Consider the following 19,492-nt stretch of genomic DNA (forward strand, 5'->3'; position numbering starts at 1 on the left):
TACATGTGTGCAAAAGAGCACTGTTAGGAGGAAAGCAGGACATTGTAGTTGCTTTCAGTAGAGCATTAAACATGGTCTTATTACTGCTCTGATCCCTAAATTTTATCAGAAACATGTAGGAATAGTGGTGTCCAGCCGCAACAGAAATTAATAGTTTCAAATACTGGCACTTACATACCTTGGTAATCAACGATTTTACCAACTGAGTTTTAGTCTCATACTGTCAAACACGGAAAATACAGGGGCTTAGACGGATTTTTGTTCGAAAGGAAGTTTGAACTTGACATTTCCATTCTGGAGCAATTTCTAAAGTGTCCGAGGGCTTAATGAACAATCAGCAAATAGGATCAACTATAAAACAAATAAAAAGTATTCACCACAATCGATTCTTCAACTCCTGCCGTCGAGCTACGAATCAGCTTGGTAAGGGCATGTGATCTCGACGAAGTGTTATGACGGCTACATTTGAGAGGAAGAGCAGCAAGCGTTGCTAGGTTGAGATACAAAGAACAGCTGTCTGTTGGTGACGGATGCAGACTTGCTAAGGCTGTCTTGTACACCTGAAAGAAAAAAAAAATACAAACAGATCGTAAAACCAAAATAAAAGAATTAATATAATACAGTCAAACCAAGCTATTTACCTCTTCTGTCACTCTAGGTTCTAACTTTATTTTTATATCGTTATATTTCACTTTTGCCAGATTTTTTAACTGGCCTACAATTAATACTGGTTTCTTTTGCGGATCGCTTGGCGTTAAACCATCCTGGAATTCCAGCTTCACTGCAGGCATAGCTGATAAGCAAAGTCTGCTGGTGCCAAACCGTCTTCGTATTACTAATCCTGGAATTGTACAGAACCGTAAAAAATGCATGTCACGTCAATGATAAGGGAAGGATTAAATAAAATCTTCTTCTCTGACCCACGTTTGAAATACAAGAAGTACGTCCACACTGTTACTTTACAATTAGCTCCACGATTTCTAAAGCTATTCTGCTTAAAAATTGAACACAAATATCAAAACACAAACGCTAAAGTTCCGTTAATCCAAGTAGTAGTAAATAGAGTCTGTAAACAAATTCAGTGTTGTTAAATCTGTTACTTTTGCCTTCAATATTTTTACAACACAATTCAGTTAACGTCACTTATATAAGAAAAAAAAAAACCTCATGTAATATCTTATCAGTTCAAGAACACTGTAGTCATCAGATAAACATGATGTAAACTAAGTTGTGATTAGTGAAGGACTCTGGTAACCATGGAATTTAAATTACATGGCGTCAGTAGTGTCTCGTGTCTTTAATTTACTTAAGCACTGCTTATTAGTCTGGATTATCATGAACAACACTATGGAGATTCAATAGCTAAGTAAAGAAATATAATTACAATAGAAAACTAAATGTGGTGAAGTGGGTCCTTTGTATTATTTTTCCTCTATGCTGCGGGATCTCTTCCTGTAAATTCTTTGACCCCTATGCGTCATGTTTTTGTTTTGAATGTGCAGTGTAGTCTCTGGAAGTGTTAGTAAGGTTGTTGACAGTATTTAGTTGCAGGACGTTTTAGAACTCAGAATGTTTAATCAAAGTACGTTGGGTAATACATCGGGGTATGGCACAACGACTACTCCGTCGTCAGCTAACCCAATGAAAGATTTTGAAGTTACATCCCCTCCTGACGATTCAGTGTCGTCTTTAGCGTTCAGTCCCGCCACAATACCACAAAATTTTTTGATAGCTGGAAGCTGGGACAACAACGTAAGTGCATAAGACGAGAGAAATATTGTGGAAATCGTATAATTAATTTCCTTTAAATCGATGTATTGTGCAATATGACATATATTTTGTAGTCTGAATAATGTTGAGATTTTTCACAAAGGTCCGCTGCTGGGAAGTCGAACAGACAGGAAAAACAATTCCCAAGTCAATGCAGACCATGCAGGGTCCAGTACTGGACGTATGTTGGAGCGATGTAAGTGTTAACATTACATTCCGAATGGACATTTTGCTGAAATCTGAGAATATGTTTCATGTAGGAAAACATTACATTGTCATTTACCAACATGTACGAAATCTAAATTTGAAACTATTATTTTATTACAGGATGGGACTAAAGTCTTTATGGCTTCTTGCGATAAGATGGTAAAATGTTGGGATCTGAATAGCAACCAGACAGTGCAAGTTGCCCAGCATGATGCACCGGTGAAAACATGTCACTGGATAAAAGGAAACATGTATTCTTGTTTAATGACAGGATCATGGGACAAAACTCTCAAGGTTTGTGGAATAGCAAGAGTATTTGTTAGTTTTGAAACATTTGAAAGCTAATGGATGCATATGTATGATAAAATTATATGGCTGTTTTTTCAGTTCTGGGACACGCGAAGTGCAACTCCCATGCTAAGTATCACTCTTCCGGAAAGGGTATATTGTGCAGATGTTGTGAGTATAGTTTTGGATTATCCTATGGTTAACTTCTCTTTTTGTTGAAAGATTAACATTATGTGCATGAGACTTGCCCTTATATTTAATTAACTTCTTAGCTACATCAAATATTTCATCAGAATGTTTGGTATTATATGTGTCGCCATGTACAATCTACTGATGCTGTCACCAAAACTAGAAGAGACAGTTCTACGGAAGTGTCAGGATTCCATCTGTCTTCTTTGACCCATTGATGTATTGGTGTTACAGTGTGTGATGTCACTGTGATGCGGTGTTTTTGAGCGGGTTTGTGTTTGTAGATTTCATGTTATATTAGGTGTTATACTCTGGTGGTGGATGTTGACATATAAAGTTGTTCTTGTAACTTGTGGTATTGGGTTGATTTAAGTCTTGATAATCTGCGAATTTGAAAGTGTGTGCTTTGGTTTATGTATTTGCTATTTTTTTAGGTGTGATTAGCTTTGTGTTTTGCATGTAGAAAGAAATTTAATATTTTTTATGGATTTTTATTAGGCATGGGCATGTCTGATAAGTTTACAAGCTAGCCCCATTCATTGGATTTGGATGTGGATGGAGACATGTTTTTGACTGTTAAGGTTTGCAGTTTTTTGGACTGTAGCGGAGTAAGTTAGGTGTCATACTTGTGGGCAGTGTATGAAGTCGACCAGAGCTCTGGTGGCCCATACTAGGAACCTGTGTATGTTGAAGTTGTGTTGTGATAACATCTGGCAATTCATTCTGTGTGGTACCTGGCATGAGAAACATAGGTTGGCCATGGGGAGATTGTGTTACTTATTTATTATTTTTGTTACATGCTGTCTTTAAGGTTTTGTGTGCATGACACTGGAGTGAGTGTGAGAGATGGATTGATTGATCCTGTTTTTGTAAGGAGGTGCGTTCAGAATATGTTAAGTAAAGGGGGTAGTTGAGTGGACCAAGAATCACATTTGAAATTGATGACTTCCATGTCAGAAAGTGGTAGTATGGGAGGGAAGTTCATGGATTGGTTTGTTGGTGTGGGCAGCTGTTATTTCGGGGGGGGGATTCTGATTCTATTTTCGAAGTTTTAGCATAGTTCTAGTAATAGGGAATTTGTGGGGCTTATTGGCAAGGGTAGTACTTTGATGTCAAATGCATTTTCGTGTTGTAGGGGTATGGGGAAAAGGGGTTATGAGCACTTAGTGGTTAACCATAGCATTCAGTTTAAGGATTATGATACTAGAGCTTGCACTAATACCTTATAAGCGTTTGGAGAGGAGGGAGGGAGGGGGCAGTTAAATTTGTAATAGGAGGAAGGAAGAAGTACTCTTCCAACATGCAGCTCCATTTAGATGACTATTGCTGGCAGAAGACTATCCCTGAGAAATTTTGTGGTGTTCAGGTTTTTCTTGAGGTTAGTGGAGAGGATGTATAGGCTGAGGATTCTGAGTTGAGGAATTGGGTTTGTGTTAAGGGGGGGGGGGAGGAGGATGAGAGGTTGTGGCTATGGTTTGAAAGACTTACCTTAGGGCGAAAAAGGGACAGGTATACATGCGCACACACACACACACACACACACACACACACACACACACACACACACACACACACACACACACACACACACACACACACACACATATATATATATATATATATATATATACACAGACACAAGCAGACATATGTAAAGGCCCTCCCACTACCACCTACTCCAGTTCTGTAACCCAGAAAGTGTACACGATCAAAGGCAGAGCCACGCGTGAAAGCACCCATGTGATTTACCAACTGATTTGCCTACACTGTGAAGCTTTCTGTGTGGGAATGACCAGCAACAAACTGTCCACTCCCATGAATGGACACAGGCAGACAGTTTTTGTTGGTAATGAGGATCACCCTGTGGCTAAACATGCCTTGGTGCACGGCCAGCACATCTTGGCACTAACACTAACCTGTCAGAACTCCGGAGATAGGAACTTGCCCTTCAAGATATCCTCTCTTCCCGTTACCCACCAGGCCTCAACTTCCGCTAATTTCAAGTTGCCGCCACTCATACCTCACCTGTCATTCAACATCATCTTTGCCTCTGCACTTCCGCCTCAACTGACATCTCTGCACAAACTCTTTGCCTTTACATATGTCTGCTTGTATCTGTATATGTGCAGATGGATATGTGTGTGTGTGTGTGTACCTTTCCTTTTTTCCCCCCTAAGGTAAGTCTTTCCGCTCCCGGGATTGGAATGACTCCTTACCCTCTCCCTTAAAACCCACATCCTTTCTTCTTTCCCTATCCTTGCCTCTTTCCTGATGAAGCAACCGTTGGTTGCGAAAGCTTGAATTTTGTGTGTTTGTATGTGTGTCTATCGACATACCAACTCTTTCATTTGGTAAGTTACATCATCTTTGTTTTTAGATATACTTTTCCCATGTGGAATGCTTCCCGAAACATTCCTCTTGGGAATGTGTGTGTGTGTGTGTATGTGTGTTGTGGTGGTTGGTGGGGGGGGGCGGAGGAGGAGGTAATAAATGTGTTTCTGTTGCAGGCTTGCTTTAGTTTTATTTAGTTTTATTTGAATGTAATGTTGATGCTTTGTCCAGTTTGGGTTCATGGTAATTTCGTTATAGTTCAGTTGATTTAGAGAATTTGGGGGTTGTTGGGTTTTAGAGTTGTGCTTTTCATATTGGAAGTTTGTGTGCTATTTAGCTCTTGTGCAGTTTGTTGGACTAGGCTTTTTTTTACTTGTGTTTGGGTTGCAGGTATCTAGGGCTTTGCTTGAGCTGTATAGGTATAGGGAATTTTGTGATACCCCATTTAGGAACTGCATATGTTGTTTTTTTGGCATTGAGGCTTTGTTTAAACTTTATAGGTCAATTGAAATAGAAGATTCCTGTGGTTTTGTGCTTATAACACTGTATTGTATGTTGGGATTATTATTTTTTTTTCACCACCCTAAACCCTCTATTACCATTTCACTGTTGGAGTGGTAAAATTTGTCACTTTTTTGTTCGCATATTTATGTAGTGACATTATAATCACTATATTTCATTAGGTGGAAATGAGTGTTCCAGCTGTAATGATGATGTCATAGGTCAAAGCAGGCAGGCAGAATTGGCCAGTTCCCTAATGCCATGACATATTCATTACAGAGTCTTCCCAGTAGTTGTAATTTTAAACATTGACAGTAGATGATGTTATAAACAGTCACAAGAGCAGCTAATGGAAGTAATAAAAAAGGAAAACTGGAATTGAGATAAGTCCAAAGATTTTATTTTTTATAGACCTGACACTTCTTTGTGTTTTCATTATTTGCTGCAGGTCTTTATTCAACTGGGATCCTTCACTGCTTACAGCCTACACATTTGCCTTGTATCCAACCTGGCTGCATGCAAAATTCAAAGCCAAAGTCATTAAAGCAGTCACAGTACACCTTCATATCATCCTTACTACTCTTTTTAAAATAGTGCGATGCGCCTGTAGGTTGTGTTTCATATTTTCCTTTCATACATTTGAACAATTACTTGCTTTGTATATTAACATAACTATTAGTTGAACTGGCAAATTATTACAGTTTATCTTGCTTATGCACCAGCTGTTTATTAGTCTAACAGACATTTTTATGGCAGAAAAATTTTCAAGTAAACTGAGCCTTTATATTGTGTGAATATAATTGTATGTAGATCTAAATAATTTTAATTCTCTTTTGTGAATAATTTTCATTTTCTCTTGTTAGTAAATTTTGTTACTTAAGGTATTTAAGCTTAAGCTGAAGCTCCCATTGTCGCTGAGAGCTAATATAACAAGGGGGAGTGATCTCCCAGTACTTACTGCAACCTACATCCTTTTGAATCTGCTTAGTGTATTCAACTCTTGGTCTCCCTCTACAATTTTTACCCTCCACGCTGCCCTCCAATGCTAAATTTGTGATCCCTTGATGCCTCAAAACATGTCATACCAACCGGTCCCTTCTTCTTGTCAAGTTGTCCCACAAACTCCTCTTCTCCCCAATTCTATTCAATACCTCCTCATTAGTTATGTGATCTACCCATCTAATCTTCAGCATTCTTCTGTAGCACCACATTTCGAAAGCTTCTGTTCTCTTCTTGTCCAAACTATTTATCGTCCATGTTTCACTTCCATACATGGCTACACACCATACAAATACTTTCAGAAATGACTTCCTGACACTTAAATCTATACTCGATGTTAACAAATTTCTCTTCTTCAGAAACTCTTTCCCAACTCCTTTACTACTTTAAGTGTCTCATTTCCTAATCTAATTCCCTCAGCATCACCCGACTTCATTTGACTACATCCCATTATCCTTGTTTTACTTTAGTTGATGTTCATCTTATATCCTCCTTTCAAGACACTGTCCATTCCGTTCAACTGCTCTTCCAAGTCCTTTGCTGTCTCTGACAGAATTACAATCAAAGTTTTTATTTCTTCTCCATGAATTTTAATACCTACTCCAAATTTTTCTTTTGTTTCCTTTACTGCTTGCTCAATATACAGATTGAATAACATCGGGGAGAGGCTACAACCCTGTCTCACTCCTTTCCCAACCACTGCTTCCCTTTCATGCCCCTCGACTCTTATGACTGCCATCTGGTTTCTGTACAAATTGTAAATAGCCTTACGCTCCCTGTATTTCACCCCTGGCACCTTCAGAATTTGAAAGAGAGTATTCCAGTCAACATTTTCAAAAGCTTTCTCCAAGTCCACAAATGCTAGAAACGTAGGTTGCCTTTTCTTAATCTTTCTTTTAAGATAAGTCGTATGGTTAGTATTGCCTCACGTGTTCCAACATTTCTGCGGAATCCAAATTGATCTTCCCAAAGGTCCGCTTCTACCAGTTTTTCCATTCGTCTGTTAGTATTTTGCAGCTGTGACTTATTAAACTGATAGTTCGGTAATTTTCACATCTGTCAACACCTGCTTTCTTTGGGATTGGAATTATTATATTCTTCTTGAAGTCTGAGGGTATTTCGCTTGTCTCATACATCTTGCTCACCAGATGGTAGAGTTTTGTCATGACTGGCTCTCCCAAGGCCGTCAGTAGTTCTAATGGAATGTTGTCTACTCCCGGGTCCTTGTTTCGACTCAGGTCTTTCAATGCTCTGTCAAACTCTTCCCGCAGTATCGTATCTCCCATTTCATCTTCATCTGCATCCTCTTCCATTTCCAGAACATTGTCCTCAAGTACATCACCCTTGTATAGAGCCTCTATATACTCCTTCCACCTTTCTGCTTTCCCTTCTTTGCTTAGAACTGGGTTTCCATCTGAGCTCTTGATATTCATACAAGTGGTTCTCTTTTCTCCAAAGGTCTCTTTAATTTTCCTGTAGGCAGTATCTATCTTACCCCTAGTGAGATAAGCCTCTACATCCTTACATTTGTCCTCTATCCATCCCTGCTTAACCATTTTGCACTTCCTGTTGATCTCATTTTTGAGACGTCTGCATTCCTTTTTGCCTGCTTCATTTACTGCATTTTTATATTTTCTCCTTTCATCAATTAAATTCAATATTTCTTCTGTTACCCACGGATTTCTATTAGCCCTCGTCTTTTTACCTACTTGATCTTCTGCTGCCTTCACTACTTCGTCCCTCAGAGCTACCCATTTTTCTTCTACTGTATTTCTTTCCCCCATTCCTGTCAATTGTTCCCTTATGCTCTCCCTGAAACTCTGTACAACCTCCAGTTCTTTCAGATTATCCAGGTCCCATCTCCTTAAATTAGCACCTTTTAGTAGTTTCTTCAGTTTTAATCTACAGTTCATGACCAATAGATTGTGGTCAGAGTCCACATCTGCCCATGGAAATGTCTTCCAATTTAAAACCTGATACCTAAATCTCTGTCTTACCATTATATAATCTATCTGATACCTTTTAGTATCTCCAGGATTCTTCCATGTATACAATCTTCTTTTATGATTCTTGAACCAAGTATTAGCTGTGATTAAGTTATGCTCTGTGCAAAATTCTACCAGACGGCTTCTTCTTTCATTTCTTCCCCGCAGTCCATATTCACTTACTATGTTTCCTTCTCTCCCTTTTCCTACTGGCGAATTCCAGTCACCCATGACTATTAAATTTTTGTCTTCCTTCACTACCTGAATAATTTCTTTTATCCCATCATACATTTCATCAATTTCTTCATCAGCTGCAGAGCTAGTTGAAATATAAACTTGTACTACTGTAGTAGGCGTGGGCTTCTTACCTATCTTGGCCACAATAATGCGTTCACTATGCTGTTTGTAGTAGCTTACCCGCATTCCTATTTTCCTATTCATTATTAAACCTACTCCTGCATTACCCCTATTTGATTTTGTGTTTATAACCCTGTATTCACCTGACCAAAAGTCTTGTTCCTCCTGCCACCGAACTTCTCTAATTCCCACTATATCTAACTTTAACCTATCCATTTCCCCTTTTAAATTTTCTAACCTACCTGTCCGATTAAGGGATCTCACATTCCATGGTCCGATCCATAAAATGCCAGTTTTCTTTCTCCTGATAACGACGTCCTCTGGACTAGTCCCTGCGCGGAGATCCGAATGGGGGACTATTTTACCTCCGGAATATTTTACCCAAGAGGACGACATCATCAAGTCATACAGTAAAGCTGCATGCCCTCGGGAAAAATTACGGCTGTAGTTTCCCCTTGCTTTCAGCCGTTCGCAGTACCAGCACAGCAAGGCCGTTTTGGTTATTGTTACAAGGCCAGATCAGTCAATCATCCAGACTGTTGCCCTTGCAACTACTGAAAAAGCTGCTGCCCCTCTTCAGGAACCACATGTTTGTCTGGCCTCTCAACAGATACCCCTCCGTTGTGGTTGCACCTGTTCATGGGGGGGGGGGGAGGGGGGTAAATGTCATATGTAACAGGAAACCTAAATGCAAATCACTCACAGATACGTTCAGTGTCTTTGTGGAAACTTGTTTGCTAAATTTAGAGAACCATTACTCAAGGTACACTGCACAATTCTGCTGCTTGAATTATTTTTTATTTAGGGAACATGAGAGATTTGTGTGTGTACAATCACAGTCATTTACCTCCCACTCATAGACATTTATGGGACACTATAAGTAATGATTAATATTGTATTGCTATTAATTTCCCAGCATCATGCTCTGTACTGTAGCTTGTGTTATGTGTAAAAATTTACCAAATGTTAGCTATTATCTCAAAGTATTACATTCAGCAATTACTGAAGCTTTTGAACTGCAGATCTGTCCCAACAGTTTCAGTAGAGAGAAAAGATATACTAAAGAAAGAGTGCACTGGGTAGAATGTGGAATCTGGCCTACAGCAATTGGCAAGAACTAAGATACGTCTGGCACCCTCACCATATCCCATTATGTCTGGTGGTCTGTAGCCAACTGATCTATCTATGACAAGAGTGTTGAATACGAATTAACAGCTCATGTTGAAACCAAAAGCAGTTTTAATTCTCTATCTTTGTGAGTGCTACTGCAAAGAGCTTCTTGGTACCACTAAATTATGTTCTAAATCAATAACAGCACACTACTGAACAGTTGAAAAGTAATGAATGATTACTGTATATGTGAAACATAGGAAAACTGTCCAGTCAGGTTGGCAGCCTAAGTGCTAATTTAAAAAACTGGACTAATGCAAATGGGTCTTAATGCTCTGAGGGTTTCGTACAACCATAATTATGTATATAGATGATGATTATTATGATTATTATTATCATTATTATTATTATTATTATTATTATTTTGTTTGGCTCAGTGGCTTAGTGCAAGTCATTAAATTGGCCTCAACTTCGGCGCCTTGCATATACCTAACTTACCCAAGTTATCCAACAGGGGACAAGGGATCTCCAGTTTAACATGGATTGCGAGTCATGTCATTTCTACCAACTCCTTGCATCGTTGAGGGGTAAAGGCTAGGTTAAAACAATGAAAAATCTGTGGTCCAACTGATTCAATCCTGTGTGCTCTCAGTTTCCATGCATGTTATGTGCCACAAGATCTCTAGGCTGGACATGTATGAGGGGGTACCCAAAAGAAATGAACTAATTTTCTGGTGGGCAGAGATTTTCTAGTACTGAATTATAACGCTAGGATCACATAGAGTAAACATTCCAGTCAATAAGCTGCGTACCCTCGCTGAAGGAGGTCACACCTAGTTTTGGCAGAGTTTATAGTGACAAGTGCTTCGTGAGGTAGTTGTTTTTGCAATGGCTGATTTTCATGAACTACATGCCATGCTGAAATTTCACTTTTGCTTGGAAAAAGTGGAACAGAAACTCTTGAAATATTCAAAATGGTCTACAAGGATAATGCTATGGGGAAACTTCAAGTGTTTGTGGTGTTTTTCCTGTTTCAGAAATGGTGAAATGTCAGTTAGTGACAAATCTTCTTTTGGTATCCTTCAATGGCCCAAACACACAAAAATGTTGAAAACATTCATGTACTCATCAACATGGGCCATTAAAGAAATTGTGGAGCTATTGGGAATGACTTGAGGTCAGTGCACTGAGTTGAGACGGAAGGTTTGGAAACGAAAAGTGTGACTGCGAAATTCGTGCCACAACTGTTAAATGTTGAACAATAGGGAGGAGGAAGCATGCTGTGCTTTGAATGAAGAGTTCTGAAATGATCCAAACTTTTTTTCAAAAATTGGTACAGGTGGCAAAGCTGGATGCTGTAGCAACAATCGTGAATCACAGCAACAGTCATAGCAACAATTGTGAATCACAACAACAGTCAAGCAGTGGAATACTTCTAGTTCACCTCGCCCCAAGGAAGCTCATCAGATGAAGTCAAACATTATAACACTGCCAATTTGCTTTATCGATGTGAGAGGAGTCATCTATTCAGAATTCGTTCTTCAGGATAAGACAGTTAACGGGCTTTCTTCTTGGAAATTTTGAAAAGACTGTGCAAAAATGTGCAGTGGAAGTGGCGTCATTTGTGGCAATTGGGTGACTGGTTTTTTCATCACAGCAATGGCCCTGCTCCCAAAGTTGTGTCTGTATGACAATTCGTGACCAAAACTGGTATGACCCCTGTTCCTCAACCTCCATCCCTCCCCCCGCCCCCCCCTCCCATACCCACCCCCACTGTCACCAGACATTCCCCCCCTTTTTTTCCCTAGAATGAAAACAGACATGAAAGGAAAGTGTTTTGTTGATATTGCCGAGATGAAGGAAAAAAGTTGGAGGTGCTGTCAAGCATCACTAAAGACGAATTTAAACAATGTTTTGAATTATGGAATAAAAGAGTAGACGAGTGTGTTAGTGCAAGTGGAGAGTACTGTTAAGGGGATTGGTTTGTGCTTAAAACTGACTAAATAAGCTTAAAAATAAGTTTTTTCCCTTTTGGTAACCCCTTGTACAGTCAAGAAGATTACGCATTGGTACTTATAGAGTCCAGGCAGTCTCCTAACAGCTCCTAGACAGTCACTAGAGTACTGACCAGAGAAAGTCAGAGCATTATACTAGCATTTCAGCTGTAGCTAGCTAAAACAAAGCTTTGTCACCTCTAAAAAGGAAGAGATGGCATCTGATTGCCATAATCAAAAAACAACACAACTGCCTCTAATCCATGTGCAAAATGTTATGTCCCCTATCAACATTGGATTTAAATATTGTCCCAGGTAATGACCACTTGCAGAATAAAATGTTGCAGCATTTTAAAGGAGAGGAAAAGGAAACCTAATCACTTCATTTGACCTAATCTTGTATACAACAATGTACTAATTCCTGGAGGGAGGCAATTGTAATTCCTCTCTTCAATCCAAGGAAGGGCTATATGTGTCAAAATAGTTAACACAGTATTGTTATTTCAAGCTGTGTGGATGAGACTTTGCAGGATATAGTGAGCAACTGGTTAAAATAGGCTCTAGAAACATCTATTGTGAATTCATAGTTATACACCATTGATAAATTACCTACTGGGGGCGGCTGTAGAGAAGTATATCCTTCTCAGACAACTTGAGGCACAGTGTCATTGGTATATCTCCAGTGATGTGGCTTCTAGTGATGACTCTCATCTTCTTGTGATCATTTCTCTACAAAAATTTCTTTAGACTTTTGTGGGCCCTGCCTTACTTATGGGGACATTGTATGCCCTATGCCACCAAAATTCAGTTATTGAATTCTGTGGCCCATTATCTTGGATACTTTTTGAAATACCAACTTATAATTTTCTATAATTATTGAATGCGCCTTTCTAGATACACCGAACTATAATTATTACTAAATTGTATTGTGAGGCATGTTATCTTTTTTTTCCAAACGCTCAATTTTCTGACAAAATTTTGTAAATAAATGAACATAAAACTAAAACAACTCTGGATATTTTAATTATTCTAGTTCCATATGTGTTGAATCTCACACTTGGCATGCTGTGAAAATTTCATGTCTCTACCATCAGCCCGTTTTTAGAAAACGGGTCATTAATTGCAAAAAATGTAGTTCGGGGTATTGAGGTTTAAAACTTTTTTTATTACAAGCTCTTAGACAGACTTACATTTGTGCGTCTTTTGTCCACTAGAATTGCCCTGGCCCATAGTCTATGTCTTCTTCAGTGTCACAACAGCCCAGTGCTTGCCTCCTCTTTTTCTTTCTTGCTTCTTTTGTCATTTGCTGAGCAGCTAACTCTGCTTCACGTACATGGAGCTCATCCAGTTCCTGCAGTCCTTTAGCTGTGTTCTGTCCAAATCTTACCCTAACTTCTCCAGAACCTTAAGTCTTCCATAGTTCCCACCATTATTTACAGGCACACGACACCCTACAACATTATTGAAGGACTCATTAACATTCTGGGTCTTCCCATGTGAACACTTCTTTAGTAGCTCAGGATTTGCCAAATCTCTGTAAATAGGTTTGATTGCCTCCGTTACTGTCAAAGGAAGAGAAGGTTTATGTGTAAATTCATGCAGGGTGCCAGAAAATTCAGCTTGCCTATACTTACACCAAGTGTTTGGTGGAGGTGGACACAAAGCATGACATGGCTTTTTATTGGTTGATATTCAATGAAAGAAAGTGCACCACACAGCTCTTTTCATCTTCTCTAAATTGTCGCAGTTAACTCTAATGGCCTTCCCAAAAATTCCCTGTAATTCATCAGTTACTTTTCTGATACTAGTTTTCATTGAAAGTTGTGTGATTATCGGCTATTTGTGGAGTAAGCTAACTTTTATTTCTATTTATACGTAAATAAACTAAGAACTGATTTGTTTATTTGTAATGCCAACTTCTGAGACGTAGCAGTAGGCACAAAACAAAGCAATTCACAGCCTTCTAGACTGTGTAGTCTCCAAGATATGACTTCCCAACTGTGGCAGTATAACCGTAGCTGTGAAATTTGACAGTCACATGTCAGTATTCAAAATATCATTTGAAGGTCTCTCAGTTGTCTGTTTTTAATGTATACCAACATCTTCAGGAAGTCCAAAGTACATTCTGGAGTAGAAAACAGAAAATGCCAAATTTCAATGAATTTCACGTACAATGTCCCCTTAACTGTTTTGGTCAGAACAGTAGCATCTACCAATAACTTATTTTAAATGTAGCCATGTTTGCTATAGTTATTAATAGTATATTGTACACTGTGTAAAGCCCTATTCAGTGATTCTTTATGTGGATGTTTTTGTTACCTTGTAGTTTTCCTAATAGCCATAATTTCCAATTGCAGGACTGATGACTTTGCCGTTTAATCCCATAACCCCCCTCCCCCTCAATCAATCGATCAATCGCCTTCAGTTGTCAGTTAATAGGTTGGAGGCATATGCTAAATGATGATGCACATGGGCATCCTTTGATGACCTGCGGGCGTGATTCAAATTCTTACTTAAACTTGCGGGCTGGCTTGTCACATGACGCGACAGCAACACTCCTAGCACATGAAGTTAAAGCTGTAGTTCCCATGATGTTAATGTGTATAACGCCACACACTGGTATGAATGGCACCTCTTTCCCGATGTGCCATGTCAATAAATTGTACCTCAGAACAAGTGTTTTTGAGAGTAAATTCATTATCTTTTCATTCCATTTTCAGATGTTTGCATTTATTTACATTTAGTCAACATTGTTTCTTTATTTACAGTGTTTTACAGTAGCTGCCATAAAATCTTCCATTACAAAATTATGCTATGTTGTTAGTAAGAAACAACATTCATGGCACGTAAATAAATGTCATCATGGAAAAATAAGTGTCAATAATAAAAGCAGCTGGTTGCAGCTAATTATTTATAAATTACCTTCAGTTTCAACAGTTGCAGTGATCTAATAAGTTAACAGTAGGCAAGAAGTATTTACTGATGTTAGTGTGAGAAAGAATAGAAAAGCAAAATATGTTAATGAAACAAGCAATCCTAGTTGAAAAGTGATTAGAAATAAATTCATGATATATGGCCACAAGCAGATCATTAGTGTTTTAAACATAAATATATTAATATCACCAAACTTTATTAGCAGGCATTTTTTTAAAATATTTGCCCAAAAATACTTTCAATGACTGGTTGCATAGGCATGGATTGTTACTGTAACACAAAAGAAACATCACTTTTTTGTTTATTTTAAAGAGTTTAAAAGTATAAATCACTTGGCATATATCAGCAGTATTATGCAGAAACCAAACTGGAATAATGCAAACAATAGAACGGTGAACATCTGAAAATGTGTCACAGACAGAGTATGAATTTCTGCCGCAGGTCAAATTGAAACTGGGTCTGGGCTGCGTGCTGCCGGTTGTCCACTCGTGTTTTAAGTTATCTTCGGGAAGAACAGTATATGTTCATGTTCATGATTATGGATGAAGGGCACTCAAAATATAAGCATAATTTTCCACCAAGAAATTTCATGTTTTCTCACATGTAAAATATCTCAAATCCATAAGTCACCCATCATCTTACACACCTGAGTCACAAACCATGAGAACCAGACTGAACACACATTCTGAAATTCTGTAAGGCTTTTGTGTGATGCTGGCTGGATTACAGCTGCACAAGATATGCTTCATTGATCCAGTAAACATATAAAAAAAACAATCATAATAAAGTAAATACATAGCTAACCAATAATTTTTGTTATTACTATAGAAGAGCATTGTCTTTAATGCAAAATTAAATTTTTCACAGTATACATTCTAATGTATATTTGTCAATTGACTTTAATAGGATTTGTATCAAACCAACATGTTAATGAAAACAATGTTATTATGCAATAAAAATATTCACATTAATCATTCTGATATATAATTAATAATCTGTTTCTGCTATAATTCTTTAATGATATACAGTGTTATGTAAATACTTGTTTGTGTTATTATTGAAATAGTCAATCCAAAATCTAAGTCTTATGGTTAAATGTTTCGATTTATAGTATGTTCATAATGACCATCCTTTTGGTTTCTCTTCAAATTTGATTCAGTTCTCCTTCTTCCAAGCAACCACAAACTGACATAGAGTGCTTACTTTTTCCTCATTGCCATTTACCATAGCAATTTAATATTAAATGTTAGCATAGAAATATGCTGCTCCAGTTGTCCCGAAAACATTATTCACATCAGCCTTCTTTGCTTCACATCGAACGAGGTGGCACAGGACTTAGCATACTGGACTCGCATTTGGGAGGACAGTTCAAACTGCGTCCGGCCATCCTGATGTAGGTTTTCCATGATTTCCTTAAATTGCTTCATGCAAATACCAGGATGATTCCTTTGAAAAGGCACGGCTGATTTTCTTCCCCATCCTTACCTAATCTGAGCTTGTCCTCTGTCCCTTATGACCTCGCTGTCAACGCGACATTAAACACTAATCTTCCTCCTCGTTGTTTCACACACTCTACTGATGGGCAATTTTTTTTTACCGTTTTTGGCCACCTCTTGAATTATCACTTGCAGAATTTTTTTCTTTCATAAATGAAAAAGCTCTTCCATTACAGATAGAAGCTGTTGTTGAAGATTTAGATTTAGCATTGCAGAGAAAAGTGTGCTTGTTGTCAGCATAATCAGCTGAGCAAAGTAACTAATTAGCTTCATGTAGTGTTAATGTTGGTTACAATACAGTTTGAAACACACACTATAGAGGATTGATATGATTTGAAACAAAGCTAGTTTTCAGCAGCTATTTACAGTGTTAGTGAATAAGATTTGTTACAGTTTCATAACATGAAAATTGCTTCAGAAACTATATGAAAGTGTATTAACTTCAATTTTGTCGGTTGGTGGATATAATATGATTTTGAACAGTGCTCATCAGATTGGGAAGTTTTTTTACAACCTCTGGTTTCTAAGAGTATTTCAGAACATGATTTTAAGTCTGTAGTCAAAGAAATTTTAAATGGTTACTTTTGTAACCCTCACTATGGGGCCAAATTAGCACTCTGTAACAACAGACTGATTTGCACATTAATTCACAAAAACCAAACATTAATAGTTCCTGATTCAATTTATGTTAAGTCCAAGCAAACTACTTTGTTGTGCAAATGTATGGCAATTATGATATTAAGTACAGTTCCAAGTAAGTCTTACAGTGGTGGAAACAACATGCTCATCAAATAGAAGCACCAGCTCTTGGATTGCACGTTACAGTCCCATCACTAGTTACCCAGCAGCTAGCAAAGAAAAATTGAGGGCAAGCCATCAACAAGCAGTCTTACGTTGTCCCGCTATAGAATTTCATGCAGCAGCCTGCAATGTCATTGCATACCCTGTTGGAGGTGCCCTCGACATGTGGGCAATGTTATGCATATCAGCATATGTATATCTTCCATTTAAAAGTCCAGCAGGAGTACTAAAGTAACTACAACCATGTTATAGTATACTCTGATGGGTCTAAATAGGGCACAATCTCTAGGTACAGATACAACCTTGATTGAAAAGCTTTATTTCCTGATTTTGCCTTTTGTAATGCTCTGAATATGTTTCTTTCCATGTATTAATGGGTATTTTTATACTACCACACTTCCTATTTTTGGAACTGCTATTATATTCCATCAATTGTTCATCAACGTGTGATAGTAATATTTACATTTTAAGTATGTGTAGTGCTGCATTACCTAAACTCGTAAGGACATACACCCCTAAACTGTAACAAAATGACAGTAATAATAATAAAATTTCTTGTGTCTTAATTTTAAAAATAGAAGCAGTAAAAAATAACTGATTTGGTATTGGCCAATTTTTTTATATTTCTGTGTCATCAACTATGTTTCAGGATTTTCCAATGGCAGTGGTAGGTACTGCCGGCCGAGGACTCATAGTGTATCAATTGGAAGGGAAACCCCAGGAGTACAAACGTACTGAATCACCCCTCAAGTATCAGCATCGATGTGTTGCAATTTTCCGTGACAAAAAGAAGTCACCTACAGGTGAATAAAATTAATATAACATTTGATTCAAACTAATGGAGATGAAATCATCCCTTCCATGTAGTTCAAGAAGTTTTGTTTATTACTCTGTGATGATAGAACACTGAAGAGGTTAAACATTTTGCTAACCATAGTGTACATAGAGAAATCTTAAAGCTAACATAACAGCTAGTCAGGCTTTAGGATATTATAATGTTTCTTCCCCTTGGAGTACTTCTCACAGTCTGGTTTAATCAGTTTGGGGGAAATTCAGCTAATTCGTAGTTTAGTATATAATTGTGTTCTCAGTTTTGATCTATTTTTATTGCTGATATACCCTCTTTTTGTATACTAATATTAATATATTTCCTCATAAAAGCTGCAAATTGCTTAATAGCACTCTATGAACTTTTTCCACCGCCTCTAAAGAGAACCTTGAACAATTAGCAGGTCCTTAATATTAACAGGGAAACTGTATATCTGAAGTATCATGGAGTTTGTCCAATCAGTTTCGTTCGAGAGCACAGCAGGCGCTACAGAGTCCAGTTAATGCTATGTGGCAAACAAACTGATGCTCGTTTGCCTCATGTGAAAATAAAAAAAGCAGTTTAAAAAAATGACTAAGTGAATTAAATTCTTTTGGAATCCAATTAAAACCTTAAATAATAGTATATTAGTGGAACACATTACCCGTGATTCCACTAGTAGAAGGAGTACAAATGTAAACATGTGCAATTTTGTGACATTACATAGCCTCCTTACTAACTGCCCAATCAAAGGTAAGAAAGTCTGTTTCTGATAGTAACTATAGTATTCAACAGTGTAAACATGAAAAGGAAATTCAAAGTTCTGTATGTATACAGGGTGTTATAAAAAGGTACGGCCAAACTTTCAGGAAACATTCCTCACACACATAGAAAGAAAATATGTAATGTGGACATGTCCGGAAATGCTTACTTTCCATATTAGAACTCATTTTATTACTTCTCTTCAAATCACATTAATCATGGAATGGAAACACATACAGCAACAGAACGTACCACCATGACTTCAAACACTTTGTTACAGGAAATGTTCAAAATGTCCTCCATTAGCGAGGATACATGCATCCACTCTCCGTTGCATGGAATCCTTGATGCGCTGATGCAGCCCTGGAGAAAGGCATATCGTATCACAGCCGTCCACAATACGAGCACGAAGAGTCTCTACGTTTAGTACTGGGGTTGCATGGACAAGAGTTTTCAAACGCCCCCATAAATGAAAGTCAAGAGGGTTGAGGTCAGGAGAGTGTGGAGGCCATGGAATTGGTCCACCTCTACCGATCCATCGGTCACCAAATCTGTTGTTGAGAAGTGTACGCACACTTAGACTGAAATGTGCAGGAGCTCCATCGTGCATGAACCACATGTTGTGTTGTACTTGTAAATGCACATGTTCTAGCAGCACAGATAGAGTATCCCATATGAAATCATGATAATGTGCTCCATTGAGTGTAGGTGGTAGAACATGGGGCCCAATCAAGACATCACCAACAATGCCTGCCCAAACGTTCACAGCAAATCTGTGTTGATGACGTGATTGCACAGTTGCGTGCGGATTCTCATCAGCCCACATATGTTGATTGTGAAAATTTACAATTTGATCACATTGGAATGAAGCCTCATCCGTAAAGAGAACATTTCCACTGAAATGAGGATTGACACATTGTTGGATGAACCATTCGCAGAAGTGTACCCGTGGAGGTCAAT

The 19,492-nt window shown here is 38.1% G+C and overlaps 2 protein-coding genes across 5 annotated transcripts in view; one reads left to right on the plus strand and one right to left on the minus strand.

Moving 5' to 3' along the window:
- LOC126278693 (probable aminopeptidase NPEPL1) overlaps nt 1-1,443 on the minus strand; it is a 59,959-nt gene extending 58,516 nt beyond the window's left edge. Inside the window, exons 1-3 of one of the 4 annotated variants that reach the window (XM_049978956.1) lie at nt 1,385-1,443; nt 642-841; nt 378-560 (exon numbers count right to left, since the gene is read on the minus strand). In XM_049978956.1, coding sequence (XP_049834913.1) covers nt 378-560; nt 642-791 — 333 coding nt within the window. In that variant the 5' untranslated portion in view covers nt 792-841; nt 1,385-1,443. The other 3 variants (XM_049978957.1, XM_049978954.1, XM_049978955.1) reach the window with 3 other exon arrangements.
- Nucleotides 1,444-1,535: 92 nt separating this feature from the next.
- Nucleotides 1,536-19,492, plus strand: part of LOC126278694 (protein Rae1) — a 46,781-nt gene continuing 28,824 nt past the window's right edge. Inside the window, exons 1-5 of the mRNA XM_049978958.1 lie at nt 1,536-1,752; nt 1,874-1,966; nt 2,098-2,271; nt 2,365-2,436; nt 17,612-17,765. Coding sequence (XP_049834915.1) covers nt 1,570-1,752; nt 1,874-1,966; nt 2,098-2,271; nt 2,365-2,436; nt 17,612-17,765 — 676 coding nt within the window. The 5' untranslated portion in view covers nt 1,536-1,569. The remainder of the gene's footprint in view (nt 1,753-1,873; nt 1,967-2,097; nt 2,272-2,364; nt 2,437-17,611; nt 17,766-19,492) is intronic.

Source organism: Schistocerca gregaria, chromosome 6, assembly GCF_023897955.1.
Source record: "Schistocerca gregaria isolate iqSchGreg1 chromosome 6, iqSchGreg1.2, whole genome shotgun sequence".
Taxonomy (NCBI): Eukaryota; Metazoa; Arthropoda; class Insecta; order Orthoptera; family Acrididae; genus Schistocerca; species Schistocerca gregaria.